Source organism: Cricetulus griseus, chromosome 2 (genome assembly GCF_003668045.3).
Source record: "Cricetulus griseus strain 17A/GY chromosome 2, alternate assembly CriGri-PICRH-1.0, whole genome shotgun sequence".
NCBI lineage: Eukaryota > Metazoa > Chordata > Mammalia > Rodentia > Cricetidae > Cricetulus > Cricetulus griseus.
The window spans coordinates 36,785,867-36,809,470 of NC_048595.1; the positions used below are offsets into that span (position 1 = coordinate 36,785,867).

A 23,604-nucleotide genomic window follows, 5' to 3' on the forward strand; every position below is an offset into this window, starting at 1 on the left:
AATATAAGTTACATGAATGACTTCCTGATTGCAGCCACCAATGAAGGCACATGCACACTGGCCACCGTTCCAGTTCCTACATTTTAACTTTTGTCCTTAGTCTATTTGTCTCAGCAGATTTCCACTTGGCTGACAGGCACCATCCAGGGAGAACCTGTGAACTGCGAACTACTAAACTCTGGACTTGCTGAAAGCAGGTGTGAGCCGGTCTAGCTGATGTAATTGCTCCCTGTCCTTTCAACTGGATCAATAATCTGGTACTTCTGATAAATGCCCATTGCCCAGACTTTGACTAGTCTTTCAGTCTTCCAGGGCTCTGATAATTGACTGACACCCCAGCATCAGCTGGAAGTAGTTACAGCTGTTCCCTTAATAGGCTTAAAATGCTAAGTCAAAGGCAAATTCCCTTTGGGGGAAACATGTTGCTTTTATTACAGAGATCCTAATCAAAGTTAAAGAACATATTCTCACTAGGGAGGAGTAAAGAAAACAAAGATCCAACTGATTTGAATCAATTTTTGACTAGTCCCATGCTCGACAACCCTTGCCACAAGTTTAATAGGTCCCCTGATCCTCCTGTTCCTTGTCACACTGTTTGTTCCCTGTGCTATTAATGGCATTGCATGCTTTGTTCAGGACCTTTCAAGGCATATAATTTCAGGGACCCAGCACAATCCCTTATTCAAAACCCTTCAAAAGATTGGTCTCATTTGTTACAAGGCAAGATGGGGAATGAAGGGAACAGGCAAAAGCACCTTGTCCTAAGAACTGCCATTTTAATTTCAGACTCCAATTTACCTGTAGGAAGAAACAAAGTGGGGAGCTGGAAGCCTTCCAATAGATGACCCACCTCCTTAAACATTAGAAATAGTTTGTTATGCCCCTTAGTTTTCTAAAACATTGTGGCTGTTCCTAACAGCAAAGAACAAATTAATCTGATTGTTTGGACTAAAAAGCTTACACTTTTGTTAGTTTACAGTGATATAACACTTAGGGAAAGCCCCTAATGTTTGAACCTTGATTAGAGAAAATGGTACCTGTAACTTGGCACATGTGTGTTTGTGTTTTTATGCTTATAAATGTGGCTTCTGTCCCTGCTCAGGGATGCCAGGGAAATCAAGGCTCATGAGTCCTTGTCCTGAAGCCCCGGTTGATCAGTGACTTCACTTATGTGATGATTATTTAAAGTCTTTGGAACCTGTAAGTGTTGTATCTCTCCTTTCTCAAGGTGCACATGGACAGGGTGCAACAATGAGTAAAATTATAAAGAAATTTGATTCAGAGGAGGAAGCAGTCAAAAGTAAAATTCAGGAGTAGTCTTGGACATCAAATCTCTTTCTGCTCCAGTCTCCCATTCTGTGAGTGAAGAGTAGATGATCCAAGTAGAAAGGGAGGAAGGGTACAAGATGACTCTTTCACTAGCACAGGGTCATAATGTCTTTGCTAGCTATTCACATCATACCTTGATCTTTCAATCATTCACTCACTCAACAAATATTTGAAGTTATAAAATAACCACAAAGTAGGTAAAAGTTCACAATGGAATGTGAATAGTTGCGTGTCCCCTCTTTATTTAGTTTTAACAAGGTTCAGGGTTTTCGAAGGAAAGAAAATAGATGGGTAATGTAATATAGGTTATGTCACAGGGGAAGACAAAGCAGGAGTGTGCTCAAGAAAACATTTGTATAGGCGAGGGAATCAGGTTAGGGGCAAACATATATTCCTGAAAGGCTAACTAGCTGGATTCCTATAATCTCTTGTTGAAGTGTCTTTTGTGTATGACTCTCTGGATTCTTCATAACCTGAGTTGACTTAGGGAAGACAATCATAATCAAAAAGAGTATAAGGACCACAAAGAAGGGCTCATCTCCACCCCTTATATTCTTTGTTTCTTTATTAATTTTTTTGCCATTTTTAAAATTTAGTTTTCATTTAATTTTTAATGTAATATGTTTTGATTATATTATTTCTCTTCCCCAACTCCTCCCAGGTCCTCTTCACCCTTTTACCCACCCAACTTCAGGTGAACAGCTGGGCTCACAATGCAAACATCTCTGCTTAAGTATAATCTCCATAAATTTTGTAACATGAAAAATAAATGACCCAGAGACTGATATTGATGTTCAAAGTTCAAGCTGAATATCAGAAAAGCAAAGTAGAAGGCCACTAACTCTTGCCTCTAGCTCAGGCTGAAAGGGCTTATCCACACATGAGCTCTTCACCAAGTCTCAAATTGCTGCCTCTCCTCAGTGGACTAATAATTCTTCAAGGCCTCATTTTTCTAATTTTGCTTTATTAATCCAGAGTTGACATTCAATTTTTCTGGCAAGTTGTAACATGTATCATTGCACTGATTTCTTTTTTAGAATTTACCCAATCTGAACTGAACTGGAATCCAGATGCAGAGAAGGACGAGTGAAGAGCAAAGGGGTCCAGACCAGGCTGGTGAAACCCACAGAAACAGCTGACCTGAACATCGGGGAACTCTTGCTCCCCAGACTGATTGCTGGGATTCCAGCATGGGACTGATCCAGACTCCAGGAACATGGGTTTCAGTGAGGAAACCTCGGAAATCTATGGGACCTCCTGTAGTAGTTCAGTACTTATCCCTAGCATAGGTGTGGACTTTGGGAGCCCATTCCACATAGAGGAATACTCCCTGAGCCAAGACACACAGGGGTGGGCCTAGGCCCTATCCCAAAGGATAAAATAGACTCTGATGACACCTATAGAAGGCCTCACCATCCAAGGGGAGCAGAAAGGATATGTGATAGATATGGTTTTAGTTGGGGGGGGGTGGAGGAAGGGGAGATGGGGAGGGAGTGGGAACTGAGATTGACATGTAAAACAATCTTGTTTTTAATTCAATAAAAAAGATGGAAAAAACGTATTTACCCAATCTGAGCTCAAGAAATATGTCTTGAATTAATAAATAACTGAATAGGTGAAAGGCATTTTAAGTATTTGGAAAGGTATTATTATCCTACCCAATGATGATACTGAGGCACAGAATGACTGTGTAGCAGTCTACACATGTTGTGAGGCAAACCTGGGTGATGAGACTCCTGAATGCAGCTTTAGTGTTCAACCCATTGGCACATTGATCCCAGATCATAACCAGAAAGGGTTTGGGAAAAGCCCTAGGTAAAAAGTAAGAAATAGCTGGATTTGGAGTCCAGGTACAAGGATCTTTATGTGTAGAAACTCTCCACAACTACATTCATCTGAACATACTAATTTGCTCCTTGTCATCACTTTCATCTAGATGTTACAAAAATAGTACAAGTAGCTACACATATGAAATGTTTGATAAATTAGAATATGAATCTCTGAATATCAAGGCTAATTATGTCTACTCTATAACTCTACCTCATCAACTAGTATATTAAATAACACATAATAGGTGTTCAATTAATATTTGTGAGCAGTAGAGAGACAGGAAAGTAGGTGGACACATAGCTATTACCAAGATAATTTGCTAAGGCTTTGTTTTCACTGTTTTCCAAGGTAAAGTTTCAGGTTAATAAACTTTAGACTCTGAGGTCAATCCCTGTCTGTCATCTCCATTCTCCCTCCCACAAATAGGTGGAACAACTTTCTCAGGACTTAAATGTGGGTGTTCCAAAGATTTAGTGACACCAGTTATCCAGAAGCCTCTTACCATGGGTTTCTCTGTGTTTAGCTTCACCAGAAACTTGGGTGGTGTCTCTGGGTTCTTCCAAGTGGTCTTCGTGGTCAGTCTATTTCTGGTGCTTTTCAAGGCAGTCCAATTCTACTTAAGAAGGCAGTGGCTGCTCAAGACCCTGCAGAAGTTTCCATCCACTCCTTCCCATTGGCTTTGGGGGCACCAACTGAAGGTAGGAATAAAGGTGGGGATGGAAGAACATGAGAATCTGGAGCTCTGATAGTTTAGTTTCAGTCCATGAGGCAGTTTGCTGTGTGATGAGCATGTGGTTTCTGAAGAGCACTGAGTTTACTTCTAAGAGTGAGCTTGCCTTAACCATAGGGAGCACACATTCTTTTAAGAAAATGCATGTTAATAATAGACTCAAATCTCAGCATATACAAAAGCATGGGAACACAGCCTATTCTGAGGGAGTGGGTGAGTGATATCAGGTACAGAGAGCAACTATTTAGGTTTTTCGAGACTGAGGGAACTTTTAGACTTGATGATTTGGGGGCTATTTTATGCATCAGTTTCCCCTGAGATTAAAACTGCCCATTGTGGAGGGAAACTTGTGATTACAATAAAAGGTGCTGTAAAGAGAGACAAAACATCCCACTCAGAAATGAAGCCCCATACACAGCTGGAAATTCTATGGGAGGTAAAACATTCCATACTGCAGAATAGTTCATTAACCAGGGAGCAAACAACTCAAAGATTTCATGAAGTCTCTGAAACTGGCTCGATTCACTAGCTTCCTCCATCCCCAAGTGTGTACAAGCAGTAAGCATTGGCTAACTGTGCTACTAGGCCTCACTGGAATGCAGTTTGGTAAGGAGCTGCATGAAGAGGCTCTCAGTGAGCATCACACACTAGACACATCTAAGAATAGATAAATTTAGAGCTCCTACAGAATGCTGAGGCTCTTAACCCCTATAGCTTCTCTAAAAAGCATTAACTCCATCTAATAAGGTTTCAGGATCTGTCCAGGGCAAGTTCTTGGACATGAAAAGTCCTGGATGAAAGAAAAGGTGATTTGCCAAACTGACACAAATTTCTTTGTCTGAACATTCCAGAGCTATGTCCCTGTGATGGTTCAGCGGCTCCCATACCACACAGCATACTAGATGTTAAAGAACAATTTCATTAATTTGTCTTTACTTTGGTGTCTGTTCCCAAAGGACAAGGAACTCGAGCAGATTCTTATCTGGGTAGAGGAATTCCCAAGTGCCTGCTTACACTGGCTCTCAGGGAGCAAGGCACGAGTCGTGCTCTATGACGCTGACTATGTGAAGATGATTCTGGGGAGATCAGGTGAGAGTCCAGCTTCACTGCAGCTGTAGCATGTCTGCCATCCAAACTTCATGCCCCAAGTCCTTGAAATTTTAGAAAAGAGTGACCTTTCAGCCATCAATGCCTAAATACTACCATTCTCCCTGTCAAGATACCAACATATGACTAGCAATAGTTACATAGTTCTAAACACTTAAAATAGCTGCACAGGGCTGAAGTTCTTTTTTCTCTTTAAAAATTGAGTTGATGTGTTTTACAAATTTCCCTATGGGTGAAGAACAAATTTTATATCCAGAGACTTGGATTTGAAACCTCTAATTGTTTACTTAACTGGATCATAGGATTACTAAGCCACAGCCCATTATAGAAGAAAACACATTTTTTATTCTTTGGCTTTGAGAGGTTTTTGTTTTTGTTTTTTAAACATCATAGTGACAGGCACATTGAGATACTGGTGCAATGAAGTCTCTCTTCCTAACCCCAGATAACTGGCAAGACAAAAAATAGAAAGGAAAGGGAGGCAGTGAGAGGTGACAGGGAACAAACTGTCAGTAGGAATCCACCAAGAACTAATGATATGGTTGCTAAGTGGCTCAGCTGGTCAAGGAGTTTGCTGTCAGAAGCTGGATGATCTGAAAGTAGGATGAACCCACTTTTGTATCTGAACACCACAGAAGCATTGTAGCAGGTACACACACACACACACACACACACACACACACACACACACACACACACACACAGAATATTCTTCTTCCTACAATTTTTATTTAAATTAGAAACAAGATTGTTTTTATACAAACAGCAGGAGGCTTTATTGTAGTTTATTAACGAGCTAACCCCATGTTAGCTTGGGCCTTTCAGCCATCCACCATGGCGGATGGCTAGGAAAGACACCGTGAAGCCACAGCATAGAGATCTTATAGGGCAGCATAAGGGGAATGTCTAGGGGTACACACAGGCTCAAGATTAGTGTGCCTCCAGGCTTGGAGGGCTTGCCCTGTGTTGATTGGTCAACTGGTTGTTATGGCCCATAGGCCCTCCCAAGGCGATTGCTATGCTCTGCCGGTTATTGCTGTGCACTTGTCTGTAAAGCACACCCAGAGCCATAAAGCATAACACCACCAGCTAACTTCTGATTGGTTCCTTGCCACGAGGCAGGCATCTGACATCCTAGTGACCAAGGCAAGGTCAGGCAAGCATGTGTTAGCCTGTTACGGCTGCCGAAATGAGGATATGGTCCCTTCATTCCCCCATTTTCTTTTTTGGAGATTACAATCATGGAATTACTATCTCTCTGTCGTCCCCATCAGGGAATGAGAGATTTTAGCATCCCCTATGTAAGGGAGTTCCTTTTGACTTAGCATTTCAACCAGGGAAAATGGGTGATGTATTATTTCCCATGATACTTCCTGCTGACTTTGGGACAAAGTTAGGGACCCAAGAAGGCTGAAATGCTACTCAAAAGCAAAAAGGGGAATTTCCTTCTGTCCAGAGAGCCAGGTATGCATTGGACAGAGGTGCCTTTGGCCTGATGAAAAGTGCTTTAAGTTTATACTTAGATGATAAGCAAAATAAACCTAAAAACCTTGAGCTTGTGCCTGAACAGTAGGTAGTCATTACTTTATCAACTACCAAGCCGACTATAGTATATAGTGGATCTGACTGCCTGATGCTGCCAAGCTGACAACCATTAATACTTTCAGAGATCTGAGACTGGTAAACTTTATATAGTTTCCAAATCTATTAAAAAGTGACAGAAGCCAGTTATAATCCAATCCGTATACAGTTAGTCATACCCAAGTCTCCCATTAGTGTTGGAAGCAGGAGTCTCAAAGAACAGCAGTCTTCGCCAGGCCTATAAGGTGAGAGTTTTTTTTCTCTCTGTGGAAGAGGGACATGGAAAAGACTGACCTTGATTTGTCTAGGCAAAGGGGGTGCAATCAATTTTCCAGTGTCCAGCAGCTTTGTCCACAGGCTGGGCCAGGTCCTGGCAGGCAGCAGGTGTCACATTTGAGCATCTAGCTCACTGGACAGCGTCATCATCTTCCAGGTGCAAGAACTGGGGTGCCTCATAATCTTCTTTGGAGACTTGAAACAAGATTGTTTTACATGTCAATCCCAGTTCCCTCTCCCTCACCTCCTTCTCTGCCCTCCACTAACACCCTACCTATCCCATACCATTTCTGCTCCCCAGGGAGGGTGAGGCCTTCCATGGGGGGAGTCTTCAGAACCTTTCATGTCCTTTGCGATAGGAACTAGGCCCTCCCTCATGTGTCTAGGCTGAGGGAGTATCCCTCTATGTGAAATGGGCTCCCAAAGTCCATTCCTAGGCTAGGAATAAGTATTCATCTACTACAAGAGGCCCCATAGATTTCCCAGGTCTCCTCAGTGACATCCACATTCATGGGGTCTGGATCAGTTCCATGCTGGTTTCCCAGTGATCAGTCTGGGGACCAACAGCACCGCCTTATTCAAGTCAGCTGTTTCTGTGGGTTTCACAAGCCTGGTCTTGATCCCTTTGCTCATCACTCCTCCTTCTCTGCAACTGGATTCCAGTACAGTTCAGTGTTTAGCTGTGGGTATCTGCTTCTACTTCCATCAGCTGCTGGATGAAGGCACTAGTATGGCATATAAGTTAGGTTGTCAATCTCATTATTGGGGGGTGGAATTTAAGGTCGCCTCTCCACTGTTGCTCAAATGGCTAGTTGGTGTCATCTTTGTAGATCTCTGGACATTTCCCTAGTGCCTGATTTCTCCTTAAACCTATAATGGCTCCCTCTCTTATTGTGTCTCTTATTTTGCTCTCCTCTGTCCTTCCCCCCACACAACCTTCCTGCTACTTTATGTCCTCCTCACCCCTCCTCTTCTCCCCTTCTCATTCTCCAACTCCCTCTCCCCTCCCCCATGCTCCCAATTTGCTCAGGAGTTCTTGTCCATTTCCCCTTCTCTGGGGGAACATGTATGTCTCTCTTAGCATCCTCCTTGTTTCCCAGCTTCTCTGTTGGTATGGATTGTAGGCTGGTAATCCTTTACTCTATGTCTAAAATCCATATATGAGTGAGTGCATACCATGTTTGTCTTTTTGTGACTGGGTTACCTCATTCAGAATGGTTCCTTCTAGTTCCATTCATTTTCCTGCAAATTTCAAGATTCCATTGTTTTTTTTCCTGCTGAGTAGTACTCCATTGTATAAATGTACCACATTTTCTCTATCCATTCTTCAGTTGAGGGGCATCTAGGTTGCTTCCATGTTCTGGCTATTACAAATAGTGCTGCTATGAACATCGTTGAACAGATGTCCTTGTTGTATGAATGTGTATCTTTTGGGTATATGCTTAGGAGTAGAATTTCTGGATCTTGTGGTAGACTGATTCCCATTTTCCTGAGGAGTCGCCATACTGATTTCCAAAGTGGCTGTACAAGTTGGCACCCCCACCAGCAGTGGAGGAGTGTTCCCCTTTCTTCACATCCTCTCCAGCATAAACTGCCATTGGTGTTTTTGATTTTAGCCATTCTGACAGGAGTTAGATGGTATCTCAGAGTCGTTTTGATTTGCATTTCCCTGACGGCTAAGGATGTTGAGCACTTTCTTATGTGTCTTTCATCCATTTCAGAATCCTCTGTTGAGAATTATCTATTTAGTTCTGTACCCCACTTTTTAATTGGATTATTTGCTGTTTTGGTAACTAGCTTCTTGAGTTCTTGGTATATTTTGGAGATCAGCCCTCTGTCAGATGTAGGGTTGGTGAAGACCTTTTCCTCTTCTGTGGGCTGCCATTTTGTCTTGCTGACTGTGTCCTTTTCCTTACAGAAGCTTCTCATTTTCAGGAGGTCCCATTTATTAATTGTTGATTTCAGTGTCTGTGCTATAGGTGTAATGTTCGGGAAGCTGTCTCCTGTACCAATTCGTTTAAGGGTACTTCCCACTTTCTCTTCTAAGAGGTTCAGTGTGGTTGTATTTATGTTGAGGTCTTTGATCCTTTTGGAGTTAAGTTTTGTGCATGGCGATAGACATGGATATATCTGCAGTCTTCTACATGCAAGCATCTAGTTAGGACAGTACCATTTGTTTAAGATGCTTTCTTTATTCCATTGTATATCTTTAGCTTCTTTGTCAAAAATCAGGTGTTTGTAGGTATGTTGGTTAATATCAGGGTTTTCAATTCAATTCCATTGGTCCACCTGTCTATTTTTGTGCCAATACTAAGCTGTTTTCAGGACTATAGCTCTGTAATAGAGCTCTGAAGTCAGGAATGGTGATGCCTCCAGAAGTTCCTTTATTGTACAGGGTTGTTTGGGCTATCCTGGGTCTTTTGTTTCTCCATATAAAATTGAGAATTGTTCTTTCAAGGTCTGTGAAAAATTGTGTTGGGATTTTGATGGGGATTGCATTGAATCTGTAGATTGCTTTTGACAAGATTGCCATTTTTATTATGTTGATCCTACCTGTCCAAGAGCATGGGAGATCTTTCCATTTTCTGGTATCTTCTTTAATTTCTTTCTTTAAAGACTCAAAGTTCTTGCTATACAGGTCTTCCACTTGTTTGGTTAGTGTTACCCCAAGGTATTTTATGTTGTTTGTGGCAATTGTAAAGCGTGATGTTTCTCTGATTTCTTTCTCAGCCCTCTTATTGTCTGTATATAGTAGGGCTACTGGTTTTTTTTTTAGTTAATCTTGTATCCTGCCACTTTGCTGAAGGTGTTCATCAGCTGTAAGAGCTCCCTGGTAGAGTTTTCTGGTCATTTATGTAAACTATCATATCTTCTGCAAACAGCGAAAGTTTGACTTCTTCCTTTCAAATTTGTATCCCCTTGATCCCTTTTTGTTGTCTTATTGCTCTAGATAGCACTTCAAGTACAATATTGAAGAGATATGGAGAGAGTGTACAGCCTTGTCTTGTTTCTGATTTTAGAGGAATTGCATTGAGTTTCTCTCCATTTAGTTTGATGTTCGCTGTTGGCTTACTGTATATTGTTTTTATTATGTTCAGGTATGTTCCTGTTATCCCTGACTTCTCTATGACCTTTATCATGAATGGGTGTTGGATTTTGTCAAAGGCTTTTTCAGCATCTAGTGAGACGGTCATGTGTTTTTCTTCTTCAGTTTGTTTATATTGTGGATTACATTGATAGATTTTCGTATGTTGACCCAACCCTGCATCCCAGGGATGAAGTCTGCTTCTTGATCAAGGTGGATGATATTTCTGATACGTTCTTGGAATCAATTTGCCAGTATTTTATTGAGTATTTTTGCATCAATGTTCATGAGGGATATTGGTCTGTAGTTCTTGTTCTTAGTTGTGTCTTTGTGTGACTGGGGTACCAAGGTAATTGTAGCCTCATAAAAAGAGTTTGGCAATGAAACTTCTGCTTCTATTGTGTAGAACAATTTGAGGAGTATTGGTATTAGCTCATCTTTGAATTTCTGGTAGAATTCTGCACTGAAGCCATCTGGACCTGGGGTTTTTTGGTTGGGAGAGTTTTTATGACTGCTTCTATTTCATTAGGAGTTATAGGTCTGTTTAAGTTGCTTATCTGTTCTTGATTCAATTTTGGTAAGTTACATCTATACAGAAAACTGTCCATTTCCTTTAAATTTTCAAATTTGGGGGAGTACAGGTTTTCAAAGTATGACCTGATGATTCTCTGGATTTCCTCACTGTGCATTGTTATGCCCTCCTTTTTCTGATTTTGTTAATTTGCATATTCTCTCTGCCTTTTGGTTAGTTTGCATAAAGGTTTGTCTATCTTGATTTTCTCGAAGAACCAACTCTTTGTTACATTGATACTTTGAATTGTTTTTCTTTGTTTTGACTTCATTGATTTCTGCCTTCAGTTTGATTATTTCCTGGTGTCTACTCCTCTGGGGTGAATTTCCTTCCATTTGTTCCAGAGATTTCAGTTGTAATGTCAATGCTCTGGTGTGACTGTTCTCTAGTTTCTCCATGTGAGCACTTAGAGCTATGAACTTTTCTCGTAGTACTGCTTTCAAAGTTTCCCATAAGTTTGTGTATTTGTGTCTTCATTTTCATTGACTTCTAGGAAGTCTTTAATTTCTTTCTTTATTCTTTTCTTGACCCAGGAATGGTGTAACTGTGCATTGTACAATTTCCATGAGTTGATAGGTTTTCTGCAGTTTGTGTTGTTGTTGAATTCTAACCTTAAAGCATGGTGGACTGATAAGACACAGGGGGTTATTTCAATTTTTTGTACTTGTTGAGGTTTTCTATGTTGCCGAGTATGTGGTTGATTGTAGAGTAGGTTCCATCTGGTGTTTATAAGAAAATATATTCTTTTGTGTTTGGATGGAATGTTATATAGATGTCTGTTAATCCCAATTGGGTCATAACTTCTGTTAGTTCCTTTGTCTCTTTGTTAAGTTTCTGTCTGGTGGTCCTGTCCAGTGGTGAGAGTGGGGTGTTGAAGTCTCCCACTATAACTGTGTGAGGTCTTATGTGTGATTTGAGTTTTAATAATTTTTCTTTTACGAACATTGGTGCCTTTGTATTTGGGTCATAGATGCTTAGAATTGAAACTTCTTCCTGATGGATTTTTCCTGTGATGAATATGAAATGACCTTCTTCATCTCTTTTGATTGATTTTAGTTTAAAGTCCAATTTGTTAGATACTAAGGTAGCTAACCCAATTTGTTTCTTGGGTCCATTTGATTGGAATATCTTATCCCAACCTTTTACTCTGAGGAAATGTCTGTCTTTGAAGTTGAGTTGTGTTTTTCATATGCAGCAGAAGGATGGATTCTGTCTTCTTATCCATTCTGTTAGCCTGTGTCTTTTTATAGGCAAGTTAAGACCATTAATATTGAGTGAAATTAAGAACATTGAGTGCTTATTCTTGTTTGTTTTGATTTATTATTGGTAGTGGTATCGTGTGTAGATTTACCCTGCTTTTTCTTTTGGCTTTTGGTAAAGTGGGATTATCTAATGCCTATGTTTTTGTGAGTGTATTTAACTTCCTTAGGTTGGAGTTTTCCTTCCAGTACTTTCTGTAGGGCTGGATTAGTGGCTGGATTTATTGTTTTAATCTGGTTTTGTCATAAAATATCTTGTTTTCTCCATCTACAGTGATTGAAAGCTTTGCTGGGTGTAGTAGTCTGGGCTGGCATACATGGTCTCTTAGTATTTGTAGAATATCTATCCAGGACCTTCTGGCTTTCAGAGTTTCCATGGAAAAGTCCGGTGTAATTCTGATAGGTTTGCCTTTATATGTTACTTGGCCTTTTTCCTTTGCTGCTCTTAATATTCTTTCTATATTCTGTATTTTTGGTGTTTTAATTATTTTGTGATGAGGGGACTTTTGTGGTCCATTCTATTTGGTGTTCTGTAGGCTTCTTGTAATTTCATTGGCATGTCTTTCTTTAGGTTGGGAAAGTTTTCTTCTATGATTTTGTTGAATATGTTTTTTGCACCTTTGAGTTGGGTTTCTTCACCTTCTTCTATACCTATTATTCTTTTTGTTTGTTTGTTTTTTGAAATTCAAGACAGGGTTTCTCTGTGTAGCTTTGGAGCCTATCCTGGCACTCACTCTGGAGACCAGACTGGCTTCGAACTCACAGAGATCTGCCTTCCTCTGCCTCCCAAGTGCTGGGATTAAAGGCCTCGCCACCAACGCCTGGCTCTATACCTATTATTCTTAGGTTTGGCCTTTTCACTGTGTCCCATATTTCCTGGATATTTTGTATTAGGGATTTGTTGGACTTAAGATTTTCTTTGGTTGATGAATCTATTTCTCCTAGTGTATCTTCACCGCCTTTCATTCTGTCTTCCATCTGTTGTATTCTGTTTATTATGCTTGCATCTGTAGTTCTTGATCATTTTCCCATCTTTTCTAATTCCAGCATTCCTTCAGACTCTGTTTTTTTATTGTCTCTATCTCAGCTTTCAAACCTTGCACTGTTTGAATTGTGTCTTGCAATTTTTGGTTTGTCTTTTCTTCCATTTCTCTGAAGGATTTTCTTATTTCCTCTCTTAGGGTCTCTATTGTCTGCATGAAGCTGTTTTTAAGGTTGCTCTCCTCTGCTTCATCTGTCTTGGGATGTTCAGGCCTGGCTGGCATACAGTCCTAGACTCTGGTGGTGTCATATTGGTTTTTCTGTTGTTGTATGAGTTCTTTTGTCTTCCCTCTCTTCTTCCAGTGGGTACAGGTGGTGTCTCTTCCTCTCCTGGTATGTAACTGTCCAAGATTCTCTTCCGATGGGTGCAATTGGCTGTGTACTCTGATGGGTCTCAAGGTGGGTGCAAGCAGGTCTAAGGCACTTGTTCTCTAGGTGGGTAGGAGCAGAACTAATACAGAGAGGTCAGCAGACTCTGGGTTGTTTGGTCCTCAGGGGCCGAGTCAACCTGCCTGTAGGCCCCAGGACAAGTTTTATTCTTATTTTGAAATTCTGAAAAACTAAAGAATTCATAAAAAGCTTGCAGTTTGAATATCATCCCCTTTATCCAGTCCTCAAAATTTGTGTTATTTTTCAGATCCAAAGGCTCCCAGTATTTATCGGTTAGCTGCTCCCTGGATTGGTACGTATATGAAAGTAAACAATGTGTTTTCCTGACTGCTCTTTGGAAAACAGGGAACAACAGGTGTCTGGTCACAAGTATGAGGATCTATCCCTAAACAAGGCTTTATTTCTCTGCTTCTAGTCAGTCCTTAGTCCTCCATTAGGACTGGTGTAAGTGTGCACGGTATCCAGTTACTGCCACATCATTTCTTCAGATATTCATGGCCAGACATATAGATATGGTCCTCTTGACCTGATCCCAACACATTTTCATCCTTTATCTTACTTCTTTCTTACTCACAGAAGATTTGTCAGACAAATTTGGAGTCTCACTTTCCATTTTTTTGTCTAAGAAATCTCACCATTAGTGGAATTTTCTTTCCTTATTCCATCTCAATGAATTCAACTAAATGATCTCAGGGGTAGCCTTGATTCCACTTCTATCAGACACATTCACATACCAGTCTCTGGCCCAGGTTACGGTTTGCTTCTGTTGAATGGGAAGAAGTGGTTCCAGCACCGGCGGATGTTGACCCCAGCTTTCCACTATGACATCCTCAAACCCTATGTCAGAATCATGGCGGACTCTGTCAATACAATGCTAGTGAGTTGCTATGTTTCTTTCTTATTTCATATAGTCACTCATAATGACCCCACTCTCAAGCCAATTCCATACAGTCACATAGACTAATAACTCATGTTATTGCTGTAAGTGTCCCACAAATGCATAAATTGGAGAGCTCCAAATCATCAAGATGGAGCCACACTCTTCAGAAAGCATTGTGGTAAGTGTGTATGAGTATTTACCACAGTGGATAAGACACCATACAGTAGAGACTCCTTGTCTCTGACTGGATTAGACAGTAGTAGCTTCAAGATCTTATAAGACAAGAATGTCTTGGACTCCAGGGCTTCTGTGTGGTCTCCAGTGACCCCCAAGAAAAAAGGATACAAGGTCCACATCCTCACATTCACCCCTGACACAGCATCATCTCCTAGTAGGCCCTGATTTCTGGCCTCACTGTATTCAGCACACTTTTGATAAGTGAAATGGAATTAAAGCAACTAATAGCACTCCCGAGGCTTGTTCATTCAGGCTCCCAGCTTTTTTCCCTTCACATGCTTTATTTCTATTTGGTGTTTACACTCATCTTTCAAGTCTAGTTCACTCTCAGGTTTGCAATGGGGCCATTTTCATAAATTGAAAGATGATACTTGTTTCTAAAAACATACAAGCAATATTGGACACCATAAGAAAATACATTGTGTTGTTAAATGGTTTGGAATAAGAGGGCCTCAAATTACAAACATTTGCTTCATGCTTTTAATTTGCTATTAGCATATGATCTTAATGGCAAAGGACTCCAGACTGATTATCCATAGATAAATAGAAAATTCTTAGTCTACACACAGGTATTCTGAATAAAATAATTGTCTCATTCTCACCACAGGACAGATGGGAGAAGCTTGATGGTGAGAACTGCCCTCTGGAGATCTTTCACTATATCTCTTCAATGACACTGGACACTGTTATGAAGTGTGCTTTCAGTCACCAGGGCAGTGTCCAACTGGATGAGTGAGTGACACCTTCATGTTTAGTCTTTGGTCTTACCAATCTGTAAGGGCTTAGGAAGAGGTAAGTGGGACAGCGAAAACAGTTGCCTCCACAGAAAGCAATGGCCCTTGGCCAAGCTCTGTTTTTCAAACCAGCTCCAACCATACACAATAGAACCTAAAAAAGTGTGGAAGCTCATTTTCTGAAGTCTCAAGGATTCGAAGCCCTATAAGACAGAAATGATGTGTACCTTCATGTTGTGTTCCCACAGTTGAAACAATGACTATAGAGGGACCAGAAATGTTCTTATGTGCATATGTTTGTCTTATTGGTTGGTGAATAAAGCACTGTTGGCCAATAGGGAAGCAAGATAGGTGAGACTACAAGAGGTAGAGAATTCAGGGAAAAGTAGGCACAATAATTCACCATGTAAGACTAGAGATGAGTAATAGGCCCAGACCCCTTTCTGTTAGGAGAAGACGACCTGGAAATAATTAGATTAGTAGAAATGGGTTAATAATTAGGTCAGAGTTAGCCAATAAGAAGCCATAGCCAATGGCCAACAGCTTTGTAACTAATATAAGTCTTGCATGTTCATTTGGGATAGAGAAGTGTGGTGGGATCAAGCCAGGCCAAGAAAACCTCACTTTACAATAGAGCCCACTCAATTCTTGGGCCAGACAAACTAATATCCATATATTTTATCTCCTGTCCCCAGAAATTCCAGGTCCTACACTAAGGCTGTTGAGGATCTAAACAGCCTTGTTTTCTTTCGAATGAGGAGTGCCTTCTATGAGAATAACACCATCTATAAAATGTCCTCTGATGGCCGTTGTTTCTACCGTGCCTGCCAGCTTGCTCATGAGCACACAGGTTTGCCTTCCCACCTCCTTCTTCCTTTATCAGGCTCATCTTACATCTCAGACATAGTGAATTTACCAGAAGCCTCTGTAGGACCTGAGACACCCATGTTAGTTACTACTAAGATACACATTTTGGAATCTAGGATGCTAACACATGAGGTACACTACAAGAATTACCAGTTTCATTACATGCATTTCATTACATACTGCATGAGATCCATCCAACAGCCTTTAACATGGCTCTATGGCCCATGATCCTGATTGGAGGCTTGAGGTATATGTGATTGTGCAGACTTCAAATCATGACCAAACTCCCACCTGAGCATGCATCCTGGGCTCCACAGGACACACATATTGAACTGAGGGATCCTGTGAATTACAGCAGCTCTGGGATCTGTCTGACAAATGCTATCATGGGGTAGATGGAGTGATCAAGATGAGGAAGGCTCAGCTGCAGAATGAGGAAGAGCTGGAGAGGGTCAAGAAGAAGAGGCGCTTGGATTTCCTGGACATCCTCTTGTTTGCCAAAGTGAGTGGGATTCATGGCTGAGGTTTGGCTCAGAAGCACAGCTTAGATACAAACTTTGCTCTCTTTCCTGTGCATTCACTCAGATGGAGGATGGGAGCAGCTTGTCTGATGAGGACCTGCGTGCAGAGGTGGATACATTCATGTTTGAAGGTCACGATACCACAGCCAGTGGAATATCCTGGATTTTCTATGCTCTGGCCACACACCCTGAATACCAGCAGAGATGCAGGGAAGAGGTGCAGAGCATCCTGGGAGATGGAACCTCTGTCACCTGGTGAGAAGAACTCAAGATGAAGGAGACCCTGCCTTCTTGTACAAGAGATCTTGTTTTGTAAATTGTTTTTTCTTTATTCTTTTCTAAGATAATACATCCTGACTGCAGCCTCCCCTCCTTTCCTATATCCAATCCCCTGCCCACCTTCCTCTCCCCCAGGACCAATGATCCTCCATTGCCCTTCAGAAAAGAGCAGGACTCCCAGTGATATCAATCAAACACTACATAACAAGATGCAATAAGAGTAGCCACAAACCCTCATATCAAGTCTGGACCAGACAACCTAGTGGAAGGAAAAGGGTCTCAAGAGTAGGCAAAAGAGTCAGACACACCACGATTTCCCCTATTAGGAGTCCAACAAAAACCCTAAGGTAAACAACCACAGCAGGTATGTAGAGGGCTTAGCAAAGACCCATGCAGGCTCTATGGATGCTGCTTCAGTCTCTGTGAGACCCTATGAATCCTGCTTAGTTGATTCTGTGGGCCTTGTCCTTGTTGTATCCTTGACTCTTCAGGACACTACAATCTTTTCTCCCCCTCTTCTTTGGGGTTTTCTGAGCTCCATTTAATGTTTGGCTGTGGGTCTTTGTACATGTTCTCATCAGCTTCCAGAGGAAGCCACTCTGGTGATGATGGGGCTAAAAACTGATCTACAAGAATAGCAAAATTAGAAATAATCCCTTTCACTCACATTAGGTTCTACCCAAGGTCTCTGAGTTATGCAGCTTCCTGATCCTGGCTATCCAGGCAATGTTGGGCATGGGCTCCCTATACTGGTGTGGGCTTCAAGGTAGACCAGTCATTAGACCAGTCAAGGTAGACCCCACAAGCTCTGAACTACCATTATTCCAGTGCACCTTGCAGACAGGACCAGTTGTAGATCATGGGGTTTTGGTTGTGTTGATGTCCCAATACCAGCACTGGAAGCCTTGCCTGGTTACAGAAGATGATCGACTATGGCTCTCTAATTTCTCTCTGTCCATTTCTCCCGACCTGATCCTACCTGTTCCCATCCCCATTTGCCTCCAGTCTAGCCACAAAATCAATTCTATTCCCCCTTCCCAGGGAGCTCCATACCCCCATCCTAAATCTCTCTTCTTTAACTAACTTCTCTGAGTCTGTGGATTATAATGGGATTATACTTAACTTAACAGCTAATATCCACTTATAAGTTAGTATATTCCATGTTTGTCTTCCTGGGTCTGGGTTGCCACACCCAGGATTATTTTTTCTGGTCTTCCCAGCTCTATGTGTTTTTTCAGAATGGGTTTTATTTCAGGGATCACCTGGACCAGATGCCCTACACTACCATGTGCATCAAGGAGGCCCTGAGGCTCTACCCACCAGTACCAAATGTGAGTCGAGAGCTCAACACACCTATCACCTTCCCCGATGGACGCTCCTTACCTAAAGGTAACCATAACCAGTTTCCTAATTACTCACTTATGTTTCTGTTGTCTCAGTAAATTGGATCCTTATTCTGAAGTTGAAGTGAGGTCATAAATTGAGACTGAGGAAGTCTTCTGGAAGAAATGCCACTCTCTAGTTAAATGTCATTCTCAGCTTTGAAATTGCAATCACTCAAGATATTCAGGTTTGAAAAAGAATGACACATGTATTGGGGTGATATGGTTTTGTTCATGAGTAAAAGCAAATGAAAAAGATAATTGAATCCTATGTATGGGTATCATGTCTCCCAGTTTCTCAGAAAACTTTGAGTTGATGAAAGAGAGGAGTTGATGATTAGTTGAGCTCCTTGACTCCATAGGAAAATACATATTAGTGAACTCATCTTTGGGTATGATCCCACCTCTGCCACATCCTAGCAGTGTAAACATAAGAAAGATAACAGGCCTTATTGAGAATTTAATTTTCAAAAGAAAATGGGCATAAAATAATGGCTTTGGGGATGGTGGGAAGGTACTTGTGAATGTCATGTGAGCTACTTTATGTTCTTCAATGGTAGGTGTGAGACATTTGATGAATATGTGCTGTCACCTCACTTACTAGAAGCAGGACACTCCCAATACTTCACTGTTGTCTGCCATCACTGGGTCCATGGTTTTCTAATGCATGCTTCACCAAGCTCCCTATCCCCAAAAGAATCATTAACTCTAAGTGATGACTCCTTATATGCAGGCCAATTGTGCATGCCAGTCTCCTATTGAGTATGAGTTTAGAGCCCTATTTCTTTGGCTTAATTCTGTTTCACTCAATGTCTCCTCCCTTCACAGGTATCACAGTTGCAATCTCCATTTATGGTCTTCACCATAATCCAAGTTTATGGCCAAATCCTCAGGTACGAATGCCCTGAGAAAAGACAAGAGCTACTCAATTGCAACTTTAGACATCCTGTCTCCTTTTGCATTGGAAATGGTCTTGACTGCCATCCATGCCAGCCCTTGTGCTCTCTCTGCAGGTGTTTGACCCATCTAGATTTGCACCAGATTCTTCTCGGCACAGCCATGCTTTCCTGCCCTTCTCAGGAGGAGCAAGGTGATGGGAAAGGTTTGGGGAGGGGAGTCTCTGGTGCATATTAATATTTTATTTGTCTGATTGTTTATGTCTGTCCCTATGTGGTCTGCTTGTGTGGGTCTTTGTCGATATATGGGCCAAAAGAAAGATGGCAATTCAGTATACCACAGAGGTCTTTAACCCACTGTCCTGTGGCAACTGAAACATTTTTATAGAAGATTAGTGTATTCTGGTATTTTCACAAATTCTCAACTTAATATTTCAGAATTTTATTCCTTATACAAAGTAAACCAGAACTTTTAGTTTTCAATAATATTAAAGCATTAATTTCTCTTTCCCAAAATTCTCATTAGAGCCCAGTAGGTTTTGTTACTAATTTTTATATATACCTATATACATATATGTAATATATATATATATATAATATATATATATATATTAAGCTTACAATGTGATGTATTTGAAATTCTAGAATCTTTATGGGCTCTTCTGTTAAACATATATATATATTATATATATATATATATATATATATATAATGAGTTCACAGTTCTTTGTAGGTTGGACATCAGTGTCTATTGTCTCACTTTTTTGGCTTCTACCCTCATAAAAATTTTACTGTATATACAAATGCTGACAATTTGTATATACTTTCTCAATTGGCCAAGCTGTGCAAGTGGGAAGGGAACTCAGTGAACAGGCTTGGTCTACATGTTCCAGTGGTGACAAAAACAGGAATGAAGATATTAAACAGCTTCTGAGGAGAACCCTCTGTTTATTGATGATGTATGTCATAGCTGGTGTATGGAAGAATGACAGCTGAGTGAGACAAGCCACTAAAGGGCTGTTGTGAAAATTCACAAAGTCTACAGGACTCAGCCTGTAGAACATAAATTCCCTAAAACTTCTTAAGGTAGTTATACAATGGTCATCATGAGTTAAAATGACTCTAGGGACCATATAGTGGTAGAAAATTAAAGCTAAGAACTTCTTCTTATTGACCAATTCTGTAAAACCTATGTACTAAATTAACTCATACAGAATAGACTTAATGCATGGCATCCAAGAGGAAACTGTGGTCAGGATGTAAAGTAAATGACCAAATGAATAGAAAGACATAAATACAAATAAGAAGATATATGGCAGAGTTTATTCCCATGGTTGAGAACTTCATCTTAACCAGTTAAAAACAATGTAGCCATTGAAGGTTAGGAGACTTGTAGGTAGCTGTTTCTAGCTTATATAATCTTTATCCTTTGCACATATTTTTTTATTTTTAAAAGTCAACTCAGTTAATTCCAATGCAAAAATATTTAGAAACTGTGTTTTTCTGCATCACATCTTGCTGAGACCAGAGTAAAGCAGTGTAAAATTCTGATCTCAACTCAGCAACAAGACAGGTGTATGTACTCAGACACCTGTATTTGAATCAGCCCTGTATTTCACTCATGCATCACTCATTGACAGTTTATTACACATTCCTTGCTGTACGGTGATCTGAAGTGTGGTGGACCCTTGAAAAAAGCACCTATGATGCCTTATTCCTTGGGGAGATGAACAGCCACAGAGGAGATAGAGCTGGCTGGCTCTTAGTTTGTTCCTTTGGATGTGATAGTGAGGGTAAAGAGAAGCATCACGAGCAACTTCAGCATCCTGCACTGAAACAGAAAGTGGGGCTAGACAAATAAGCGGTGGTGACTCAACAATCCTGAGCATAACCATAAGTGTGGTTATGCCTGGGGCATCTGGATGCTGTTCTGCCTGATGAAGTGCATAGGAGGAAGTGTGTGGAGAACAAAAGACTAAGATAGCAAAAATGCAAATAAGAACTTTTCTGAAGTCAGATTAGATGGCTACAGGTGATGGTAGTCTGAGGGATTGATTGATGAGCCTGACAACTGAGTGGGAAGAAGATAGAGGGACAGCTTGAAGATTCTCAGTCAGATGCATTCACCAGAAGCTCTTACCACCATTATTTGACTCCCATTCTAGGATGAATTCATTTTTATGCATAGATGATAATCCTCAGATGAGTTGGCTATTCTGCCTCATATTGTCCCTAATAGGGCATTCATAGGGGAGATCCAGAAACTGTTAGTGGAGAGAACTGGCTAACTAATGATTGCCTCATTAAATAATTCATATGCTTGGCCTGTATGTGCCACAATGCTGGCACTGTTCAGATGACATTTCACATATCCACAAGCAGGACTAGGGTCAGAGGTACCCTAGAGGAGTGAGAGAGTTTGTCATATGTCAGGAGCCTATGAACAAAGACAAGGGATTCAGGTGTTTATGTGATTTTAAAGCAATGGAAATATTTAGGATTGTGACTTATAAGGAAAATGATTAGGCTGATACCATGAATGGGAACCCTAAAGCCTTTCAGGACTGAGGTTCAAGGACCAATGCTCACTGTACTCAGAACATGTTTGAGGGCACAACTCACTCTATGTCTCTGCTTGGTTCAGGAACTGCATTGGGAAGCAGTTTGCTATGAATGAGCTGAAGGTGGCCGTGGCCCTGACTCTGCTCCGCTTTGAGCTGCTGCCTGATCCTACTAGGGTCCCAGTACCCATACCAAGAGTTGTGCTGAAGTCCAAGGATGGGATTTATCTTCGTCTCAAGAAGCTAAGATAATTCTGGTCAATAAAAGGACAGCTCTGGGGGTCTCCTGTCTGCAGTACTTTCCCTTGTCACCTGCTTTTGTCCCAGGCTTATCTGTATTTCTTTTGCTTCCTCTCTGATCCTCATCCCTGGGCTGTCTTTAATGTCTCCTGTCATCCCATCTTTCTGTCCTTTCTCTAACTCTCCTCAGACTCCTTCCCAGATTCTGTGTATACCTGTCTCCCACCTGACTGTGTTTCTGACTGGCTACATAACCCATGAATACCTGCCTGTCCTCAGTTTACCCTTTTTAACCATCACCCTGACAGAAGAAGAGATACTTTAAAGGGAGACACTCTTGCCTCTCCCTTTGGCTATCAGGCTCTTGAAACAATGGACACCATGAATTAAATTGCCTTTAAGAATCTGTGCCAAGGCTGATCCAGACCCCTGAACATGGATGTCAATAAGGAGGCCTCTGAACTCCAGGAAGCCTCTGGTGGTGGATTAGTATTTTTCCCTGGTGCAAGAAGGGACTTTGAGAGCCCATCCCACGTGAAGGGTTACACTCTGGCCCTGGAAACATGGGAAGGGCCCAGGAACAGCACAAGAAGATTTGGTGGACTCTGCAGAGCCCCCATTGAGGGCCCTACCCTGCCTGGGGAGTGGTGGGTGGATGGAGTTGGGGGGGTATACTGGGGGTGGGGAGGAGAGATGGGGGTGAGTGGAGGGAGAGGGAGAAGGGACTTACATGTGAAACAAGCTTGTTCCCTAACTAGGACTAATAAATAAATTTAGAAAAAAAAAAGAATCTGTGCCAGCCAGAAGAGGAACTTGACTCAAGGTAGACAGTGTACATATTCTTTCTGTCTCATGGCAAAGTTAACATATCCAGATTTCTTGTCATTTGCTTAATGGGCTAATCTATAAATAAATCAATTTTCCTTCATCTACTTCTGTTTCCTATTTTTTAAGATACAGGCATGAACCTAAGTATCCCAAAGTGGCTTTGGCAAGCCAGGCATTAAAGAATCTTGTCTCTCTCTTCCCTACCATTAGAGTATAGTAGAATTCTCAGCTCCTGAGAGGTTTGTATTTGCCTTTTGACCCTTGGTGCTTACTGTCTTTTAATTTAGAGTGATGATTTGGTGAAGCTAAGGAGTTTTCTTATTTTTTATTCATCTTTTTCAAATTTATTTTACATACCAACCACAGGTTCCCCTCCCTCCTCTCCTCCAGTTGTACTTCCCTCCTACCCTCCCCATCCAGTCCTCCTCTGTCCCCCATTCATATAGGGCAAGGCCTCCAATGGGAGTAAGCAAAGTATGACATATCAAGTTGAGGCAAGATCAAGCTCCTCCCCTCTGCATCAAGGCTGAACAAGGCATCCCACCTTAGGGAACAGGTTTCAAAGAGCCAGCTCATGCATCAGAGACAGGTCCTGGTCCCACCCTTATGGTCCCCAGAAAAGGCCAAGCTATGCATCTGTAAACCAGATGCAGAGGGCCTAGGACAGTCCCATGCTGGCTCCCTAGCTGTTAGTCCAGAGTTCATGAGCTCCCATAAGCTCAGGACAACTGTCTGCTCATGTAGTCCACCTACCCCTCTCTGACTGGGCTCCTGGAACTTGGCCCATAGCCTGGCTATGTATCTCTGCATCTGCTTCCATCAAGTACTGGATGAAGGCTCTATAATAACAATCAGGGTAGTCACCAATATGATTATAGGCGAAGACTGGTTCAGGTACCCTCTCCACGAATGCTAGGTGTCTAAGGAAGGGTCATCCTTATGGGGTCCTAGGACTTTCCCTGGCTCCATGTTTCTCCCCA

At 41.4% G+C, this 23,604-nt stretch overlaps 1 protein-coding gene across 1 annotated transcript; it reads left to right on the forward strand.

Moving 5' to 3' along the window:
- The first annotated feature begins 3,426 nt into the window (after positions 1-3,426).
- LOC100767921 (cytochrome P450 4A14) lies at positions 3,427-22,442 on the forward strand. The gene is made up of 12 exons (XM_027402499.2): positions 3,427-3,857; positions 4,846-4,978; positions 13,447-13,491; positions 13,949-14,076; positions 14,924-15,048; positions 15,746-15,900; positions 16,313-16,419; positions 16,503-16,693; positions 17,973-18,106; positions 18,928-18,992; positions 19,113-19,189; positions 21,640-22,442. Exons 1-12 carry the CDS (start codon positions 3,663-3,665, stop codon positions 21,806-21,808), a joined length of 1,524 nt encoding a protein of 507 aa, XP_027258300.1. The 5' UTR covers positions 3,427-3,662; the 3' UTR covers positions 21,809-22,442.
- Positions 22,443-23,604: the final 1,162 nt, after the last annotated feature.

Bases quoted from the DNA above. Each gene is read 5' to 3' on its own strand.
- LOC100767921 (XM_027402499.2), top strand. From the start codon at position 3,663: ATGGGTTTCTCTGTGTTTAGCTTCACCAGAAACTTGGGTGGTGTCTCT. The intron at 14,077-14,923 runs GTGAGTTGCTAT...TTCTCACCACAG, and splicing joins ACTCTGTCAATACAATGCTA to GACAGATGGGAGAAGCTTGA. The intron at 19,190-21,639 runs GTGATGGGAAAG...TGCTTGGTTCAG, and splicing joins CCCTTCTCAGGAGGAGCAAG to GAACTGCATTGGGAAGCAGT.